The sequence below is a fragment of the Limulus polyphemus genome, unplaced genomic scaffold, assembly GCF_000517525.1.
Source record: "Limulus polyphemus unplaced genomic scaffold, Limulus_polyphemus-2.1.2 Scaffold3125, whole genome shotgun sequence".
In the NCBI taxonomy this organism is placed as follows: Eukaryota; Metazoa; Arthropoda; class Merostomata; order Xiphosura; family Limulidae; genus Limulus; species Limulus polyphemus.
In genome coordinates, this window is record NW_013668735.1 from 2,757 (window position 1) to 12,001 (window position 9,245).

A 9,245-nucleotide genomic window follows, 5' to 3' on the forward strand; every position below is an offset into this window, starting at 1 on the left:
TTATTTACTCTCTAAATATACAGAAAACCATTCAACACATCAAGAGTACCTCTTATTTAAAAAGTAAAAGATACATTAATCCATTGAATTATATTTCTTTGGTAATTAGATAAATTATTATAACTTAAGAATGGTAATAACTGAATATTTGGCTTCTTGTTAAGAAATATATAAATACTGACCTTCATTGTGAGAGTACATATATCATTATGTGGTAAATTTACCAAGTGCAATGCAAAACTTGATAAGGATGTGCAAAAGAAAATGTGAAATAGGAAAGTTTAGTCTAAACCTACATTTAGAATACACATACACATCTCAATTTTTAAGAGATTATACTTACTTTTCTCTCTTTTTTTTTTCGTTAAAATGCAAAATTTTATAGGAAGTAATAGAATACATTAAATTCCATAGTAACTTTTTGAAAAATCCCAGTAAACACATTTTCACTATTTACAGATCATTTTCTTTCTCATGAAGGAAGCTCTATTTTACAGAAGCTCTTATTAGGCCATGCTATTTTGACTAGAATATATGGTAGATTAGCTCCAGCCATATGAAAAAATTAACCACTATTGCTCAAAGCTGGTAAAAACTTTGTCTCTAGCTTCTTGGATCAGCTACCCCAAGCAAAGAAAATATAGTTAAATATAGTTTATTTTTGCTGTTTATGAAAAAAAAAATGTTGCTGTTCATGACAAAAGCCTTTTAGTGCCTTCTGTTTTGACATTGATTTCAGTGTAACTGAACATAATATGCATTGTAAACAATACTACACACACCTTTGTGGGGAGTTGGGACATCCCACACCAAACAGAACATGGGAAAAAAAAACATTAACTCTGTCTTGACTCTGTGGAGCCTCATCTGTAAACAACACATTTATATAAATTTTCTTCTCACCTAAAAACATAGATTTAAATTTCATGAAAACACACAGCAATTGGTCTAAACTATTATTAATTAACCTCAGCTTTGTAAACAGTAAAACCTATGGTACAAAACCAGTGGGTTATATTCTATCTACATCAGTATGGAGTAAATTTAATGGTTTGAGCAAAAATTTGGTTTCTTGAGTTAATGGTTACCAGAGCTACATGGTTGAACAATGAATTTTAATGGGAAGTTTAGGAGACCTAGGAACAAACCTCAGATCTGAAAAATCTTTTTGTAATTTCTTTAGATGTTCTTTTTATTCTTAAAAGTGGTTTTAAGTTAAATTATAACTGTTTGAAAGTTACAGAAATATGTTACTCTTTTGTCTGTAAAAAATAAACAAAAAGGCTATCTGAACATATTAATGAAAGTGTTAAGTAACTGACAAGCTAAGAGAGGCTCAGTTACTTACACACCCATTATATATATCACAGAAAACAAAATTACAGTTTACTATATGATGATACAGATATCTTATCAGGAATGCTACAGCAAGACAACTGTCACCAGTGTGAATGTGGTAATTGGACACAAATGTATAAAACTAAGAATTTCTTTAAGCCTTGTGAAAAAAAAGAAAATTTATGCTTAATTCTAATATTGATATACATATGTATACATTGTATTGATTTTTTCTGTTAGCTACTAATTTTATATTTTGAGTAAATGCTAAGTAATGCTAGGAATCTTCAACAAGGGACATTTCTTTGCATATTTATTTGAATTCAACTCCATATTTCAACAGTATCAGAAGGAGGAGGATGAAACAATGAACAAGGAGTCAATATCAGAAAAATCAATTTATTGTGTCAGCAATCAGTCCAGTTCCATGTTAACAGATGATGAGGATTTACAAGAACTGAGTCCTGGAAGTTGCAAATCCACTGGAACATGCAAAACCTTAAAATCTCCTGAAGCTCTAGCTATGAATGGAAATCAATCCATCTCACCTGCTTGGTCATTTACCATCCCTAAGAGATCTGGTATTAAGGAAGGCAGTAAGTAATTTTGTTGGGAGAGTGTTATTGGCAGACTGTGTCAACAGGGGAAAAAAATTGAAGTTTATGTTAGCCTTAGTTTTTGTTTCAGCTCTCTCTGTCTGTATATATGCACTTAATGCTCCTTTTTTTATTGATTTTGAAGTTTAGTAATATAAGAATATATATCAAATGTTTATTGGTCTAACTAGCATCTAAGACAAGAAGTATAGGAGGAATTACATTTTTATTATAACGTTACATATTTACTAAAACTATTTGATCTGAACTTTGAGTTTAGTAATCAAAAATATAACACACAGACAACATGGAACACATACATCACTCACTCCTAAGAAAAAATAAAACTTACCCTTTTATTTACGAAGTCACCGATTCTTCTCTTAAGCTTTTGTATGGTGTTAGTCTTCACCAGTGTTCTTTAGCAACTCTTCCATAATCTGATCATTCTTACAGAAAAATAAAGCTCGTAACTGGAGCCATGTCTGATTTTTCCAAATCTTAAACTTGTGTTCTTTTACCCTATTATTTTTAAAAATTAGCACAAAGAAATCAGAGGCTTTATCTTGTCAACCCCACAGATAATTTTGTAAGTTTAGATAAGATAAACTCTTGCCCTTCTATTAATTTAATTTCTCTTTCCATCCTCAGAATCATTTTAGTAACACTCTTCTAAACTCTTTCCAATAAGTAATATCCTATCTTAAATAAGAAGACCAAAACTGTACATAGTATTACAAGTGATGGTTGACTAATGATTTACATAAAGAGGTAACTATCTCTTTTGAGTTGTAATCAACAGGTCTGTCAATACACCCTAAAACATTATTAGCTTAACTGCTAACAACAGTGCACTACCTCTGTAGTTTGAGTGACTTATCCACCACTATGCCAAGATACTTTTCTTAGTTACATTATTGTTTCTTACCTGTGTTAAACATTAGATCAAAATTATGATAATCCATATGCATTATTTTGCAGTTTCTGTGATTAAAGGTGACTTGCCAAGTATTGATTCAATTTACCAATTGATCAAAGCTATTCTGTAGTACCTGTGAAATATACAGCATAAAACTTAATGGCATAATAACCTAGGCTGTATACAGAGGAATGAATACATTATATTAAAACAATTTTAAATATGCTTTTCAGAAAGTCACATGATAATCAAAGGTGATATACAAATGCCGATAAGGTACATTACCTTTTCTCACATAAATAGCTATTCTCATTCAGTGCTGCCCTCTATATACAAAATAAAATTTTGCATACCACAAGCCTTGAAGCTCCCACCCATCTTTGAATCGACCGATTCAAATACATCTCACATGCAAATCATCATGCGACAACCCTCCAACAATAAGAGTGTGACACACTCTCTTGATGCATGTGACTCCCTCTATTAAATTCTGCCCAACTATCATTTCTCGCTTGGCAGTACTTGTGTTTTAATGTTTAGTTTGTGCTTTCTACAATGTGTATTTTTATTATTTTCTGTATCTTTGGATTAATTTCTCTCAATATGTTTACTCTTTATTATACAATAGTGATATTTGTAACTTGTTGAGTTATCCCGAAATGGAATTATTTTATATTTCTACTTAGTTACAGAACTTATTACTTCATTACAAATACTGTTTATTTATTTCTGCCACCACAGTTGTGTTTAGTTATTCATTTTCCATTATGAATTCTACTTTACCACTTCAGAGGTTATATGTTCTATTTTTAAGGAAGTTAGAAAGAGTACTGTTAGGGCTAAAAGTGGTGAATTTAGTTATAATGAGCCTATTCTGTTGAGCAACAAATTTCATCCTTGGTTTCTGCATATGAGGAACTATTGGAGGGAAGGAAAACAAAAGGGTCAGAGAAGGATATGGATGATAAGGAGGTTATAGTTATAGGTGACTGTGGAAATGAAGTTATAAGTAGGTCATTAGGGCTAAATACCAGGCTTAGGTTAATATGTAAGGATGAGCAGATTGGCTGGTTGTACTTGTGGGATCAGTTCAGTGGGAGAAGAGAGCTTTTTGCAATGGATGGTTTACATTTAAGTAGAGTAGGGGCTGGATTCTCTGCTAAGGCTATTAACTCAGCTGTAATGGAAGTTTTAACCTAGGACTAGACAATGGTGAGGGCCAGGAAAAACTGAATGCAAAAAGAATAAGAGGCAGAGAAAAGTTTACCATAGCAAATGAGTATAGAAGTAGTTATAAAGATAGGCTTAATTGTTACTATTGTAATGCTAGAACTATAAGAAATAAAATAGATGAATTTAGGGCACTCATAGGAATGAAGGATTATGATATAATGGGAATAACTGAAACATGGTTAAACATAGATGATTTTGATGAGAGAAATTTTTTTAAATACAGGGTTACAGGCTATTTAATGAGGATAGAGTATTAAAGAGGGGAAGAGGAGTGGCTTTATATGTAAAATGTGAGTTACATCCTGTCGAAGTTGAGGATATCAAAGATAATAACAAAGAGATTGAATCCATTTGGGTTTCTATTAGTGGATATAAAGGGAAAAGGCTTTTAGTGGGAATTTATTACAGACCACCAAATGATACTGATGAAATTAGTGAGAAACTTTACAATGAGATTATGATTTTAGCTGTAAATGAAATAATAATTATAGGTGATTTTAATTTTAGGCATATAGATTGGGAAATTCTAGAATCAAACCATGAGGGAGAAAGGTTTTTGAAACTGTTCAGGATGGCTTTCTTCATCAGTTAGTTAAGGAACCAACTAGAAACAATGTTATTTTAGACTTATTGTTAACTTCAAATACAGAAATGATTGAGAGGGTGGAAATTGGGGAACATCTGGGTGAAAGTGATCATTGCTCTATTAGGTTCAATGTTTTGCTGCATATGGAGATAAGAAATAATGATATTTTGGTTACAATTTTCAAATTTTGAGGGGATGCGACAAGAGTTATCTGTTGTGAATTGGGCAGCTGAGTTATTTGGAGACACTGATCAGATGTGGAAAATGTTTAAAGATAAATTTTGGAAAGTCTGTTAAAAGATGCTTTACACAGTCATTTAACAAAGTTCAGAATTTTATTGGATAGTCAATATGGTTTTGCTAAAGGAAAATCTTGGTATACAAATCTTTTAACATTCTTTGAAAAGGTAACTGCTTATGTAGATGAGGGTAAGGGTGGAGATTTGGTGTATCTGGATTTTCAGAAAGCATTTGACAAAGTGCCACTTAAAAGGCTTGTAAAAAAATTAGCTCTATTGGTGTGGGATTAAGTTAGCAAATTGGATAGAAGAGTGGCTGGATGGAAGAAAGCAGAGGTTTGGTACAAATGGAGTTCAGTCAAACTGGATTAATGTCACAAGTGGGGTACCTCAGGGCTCAGTCTTAGGACCTTTCCTCTTTTTGATTTACATCAATGACATAAATGATGGGATAGTCAATAAATTACTTAAATATGCAGATGATATTAAGGTCTTTGGTGTTGCTAGCTGTGAAGAGGATGCTGCTGATTTACAAAAGGATTTAGATCATTTAGTGAGTTGGGCAAATAAATGGCAGATGGGTTTTAATTAAAATAAATGCAAGATAATGCATGTGGGTTATTATAATTTGAATAATAAGTATAATTTGGATAGGAATAACTTTAACAGTGTTATGAAGGAAAGAGATCTTAGTGTAATAGTCAATCAGTCTCTAAAGCCATCCAAGCAGTGTGCTGTCGCTAGTGGTAGGACAAATAGGGTTTTAGGTTGTATCTATAGAAATATTGAATACAAGTCTGAAGAGGTTATACTTTCATTGTACAGGTCACTGGTTAGGCCACATCTGAAATATTGTGTTCAGTCTTGGGCTCCTTACCTTAGGAAGGACACTGAATTGTTGGATAGGGTTCAGAGAAGGGTTACTAGAATGGTGCCTCGAATGGATGGGTTGTCATACGATGAGAGGCTGAAATCTCTCAAATTGTTTTCTCTTTTGTAAAGGGAATTGATAGTGTTGATGTATCATCTTTTTTTATATTTAACAATGAGAATAGTAAGACTAGGGGACACAAATATAAATTTGGGCAAGGTAGGAATCATCTTCAGCTAAGACAGTTTTATTTTTTTAACAGGAAGGTTGGCCTTTGGAATGGGTTGTCTTCAGATGTTGTAGAGGCAGTAAATTTAAGTGAGTTTAAGAAAAAGCTTGATAAGTATATATATGAAAAGGGCTGGGATTAAAATTTATTTTATTCTATTTTAATCATTTTAATTTATTTTTGAGGATGGACCAATAGGTCCCATGTTGTCCCAAAATATTATGTTATGAGCACATTTACACAGGCTTCAAGTGGCAGTACTCCACCGGAAGATTGTCAGCTTTACTTCATCGGATATTGATCATCCAATGAGCTGACCTTCATCGAGCTTTGCCTAAAGTTTAGGTGCCCACACATTTTGACATACAGTCCACTGACTTTGGACAGATATGACATTATACTGTTATGGTTTTGAATAATTTTATTTTTAATATTATTATCTGTAGTTATTTGGGTTCCATAACATAAGTTTTGTTAGATTGATCAATACTCATATTCAAGTTCAGGTTAGCAATTAGTCTCAGTTGTATCTTTTCTCCTATACCATTCACTTAGGCTTACCATGGTCTTTGTTATTTTAGGATTACCTGTAGTACATCTTACTGGTATATAAATCATTAGTTTAACTGTATTGTTTTTCTTCCATACATCATGTCTCATACATATGTTATTGTTACTACATACTTACTTAATTTTATATAATCATGTCTATTTTATTTTACCATTATTCCTATTCACTTGGTTTGTGTGGAACCTTGAGCTAGAGTCCACACAAACTTCTCCCAGTATTGTACATACTTATTGTTGGGTTAAGATTTTTATTATACTGCTTAGTGATATCCTTTGTTCTGTACTGTTTGATTAGACTTAACAAGTGTTTGTTATTTTGGGTTTACTTGTAGTTCTACTTCTGGGTTAATCAATAATTACATTAAATATCTTGTTCAATTAGGTTTAACAAGTGTCTGTTATTTTCAGTTTACCTGTGGCTCTATTTACGGGTTAATCGATAATTATGTTAAATATCGTTTCTTCAACACATAACATCACATACATGTTTATTTCACTACACAATTTCTTAACATTTCCACTATATAAACTATTTCATTTTCATCTTTCTTTATAATTTATACTTCTTACCATTAATTTTGTTTGTGAGGGCCCCTGAGGGCTGGGGTCCACCCTACTTGCTCCCAGTATTGCTTGTCTTCCTCCCAATGGCTGATCCCATTTTCAGACGACCTAGCTTTAGTCAGTTTTCCCCCACATTATCATGGATTACCTTCCAGGCCACTATTGCAGAATTTGCTTGGCCTGTCTATTTTTATTTATTTTTTAGACATGTTTCACAGTATATTCTGCTTCTCATGACATTGCTTCATGATGATCTTTTTGTCTCTCATTTGAGAGTGGGTACTTGCATGCCTCGCCCTGTACAGGCTTTATTTCTTTTTTGCCTTAGCTTACCATCAGGCAGATTCTCTTCCTGATTTTATATCATTCACATCTTTGTTAATACTATCCATTTTATCCCCAACCTAGTTTTTAGCTTTTTTTTACCCTTTTGACTCTCCTACAGTTAATGTTTATCTTCCACCTCCTTTTTTCAGTGTTTCACTTGTATTTAGAGATTTTTGTGGGATACCTCCTCCTTCTTCCCTACATATTAGGGTGGGGGTGTTTGCCATCTTCAGTTCTTTCCCTTCACATGTTACTTCTTTGCTTTTAGGATCTTCTAGGATGGGACATTGCTGTTTGTTTAACATCTGCTGCTAATAGGGACTTACTGTCAGTTTTTTTTCTCCATTGGTCCATTTTTTGGGCTACTCCTGTATATTTAACATCACGTATATTTAACATCTATGATGCTATATTCAATTTAATTTTAGTTACTCCTTTGTATCATTCTAAGATATTATCATCTTTATTCACTTTACATGTTCTGCAACGTCCTGTCCTTTACCTGTCTTACCTACAGGTTTTCTTCATTTGTCGTGTATGCTCGATGCTGATTGAGGTTCTGTATTGATCGGTCCCACCTCAAACAATTCTTGGGTCTTCCCATTTTTAATATATTGTCTTTCATCATGTTAGGGTAGGCTGTTTCTGCATGATTGCGAATGCCCACAGTACACTTTCTTATCTTCGGTTTATTTCACCACATGATTCGGAACCAGTTTCATGCTTTGACCTTTGGACTTGTTTCAGTTCCATATGTTGTTTGTGGGATGGTTTGTGTTTTACCCAATTTCTACATTTTGGGGGATTTTACCTACCTCATTCATTGGATGTCTTGGTTCTGTTAGCTCCTTCCAAATGGGGGTAGTCTTAACATACTCATCTACTCCTTCCACAGTCAGCTCAGGTAGTTGGATTTTCCAGTTGGATAAGTTTTCCTGTTACATACCTTGCATTCTAGTCTCTTTGGGGTGTGTATTTTTAAACACCCTCTCCATTGGGACCATCATTCTCCTCCTCGAATGCATTTGAAGGAGTTGTATTATTCAAGCCTTTACTTTCGGTTATCCTCTTAATTTTCATCCTTCCCTCTTCATCTATATGCATTGATAGTTGAACATATCCCCCACAACATTGGGTTTATCATTCCCTCCCTCTCTTCTAGATTGTTTCTCTTCCCTGATACTCATCTCCTAAGATGGGGAGTGTGGTTTGATCAGTAGGAGGCTTCAGCTCAATGTTCTACAGATGAAAGGTCTTATTCTCTTCACATCCAGGCACTTCCGCCAGTCCAAGTTCCTTTAGTTCACTCTATTCTTCTTGTCTGGATTTGTCTAATCCTGTTTCATTTCAACTTTTGGACGGTGGTGACTTATATCACTCACCAAGGAGACACTCATTCTTGTTCCCTTTGTTGTAAACAGTGGATATTCCTTTTTGAACCCACACACTCAACATACGTTTTCTAGAGGGTTGTGTTCCAGATGCTTTGTTCTTGTTGCTAATTGACTTTTCAGTCCTGACCCACTTTCTCCCTAGGAGTGACCTCTCGATCTTCCTAATTTTTGGTGGCTGTGCCTTCTGTGGAGTACTCCTCCACAGGAAAGTTTTTGACTCTCTTATCATTTCCTGGTGTCTACACTGAAGTCATGTACCTTCCTTTTTTTCTCTGCATATCTACCCTGTTGTCCAGTTGGAGGTAACTTCTACTCTGTTCTATTATTTCATCTCCCTATTCTCTGTCTTGGTCCTTGTTTCTTCTTGTTGGTAACTGTC

The 9,245-nt window shown here is 33.8% G+C and overlaps 1 protein-coding gene across 3 annotated transcripts in view; it reads left to right on the plus strand.

Moving 5' to 3' along the window:
* The window catches only part of LOC106468708, a 111,815-nt gene that overhangs the window by 2,210 nt on the left and 100,360 nt on the right, over positions 1-9,245 (plus strand). For 2 of the 3 annotated variants that reach the window (XM_013929150.2, XM_022397071.1), the window contains exon 2: positions 1,682-1,934. In XM_013929150.2, the coding sequence (XP_013784604.1) occupies positions 1,682-1,934 (253 nt within the window). Of the gene's footprint in view, positions 1-1,681; positions 1,935-9,245 lie in introns of those variants that run through there. The other variant, XM_022397072.1, reaches the window with a different exon arrangement.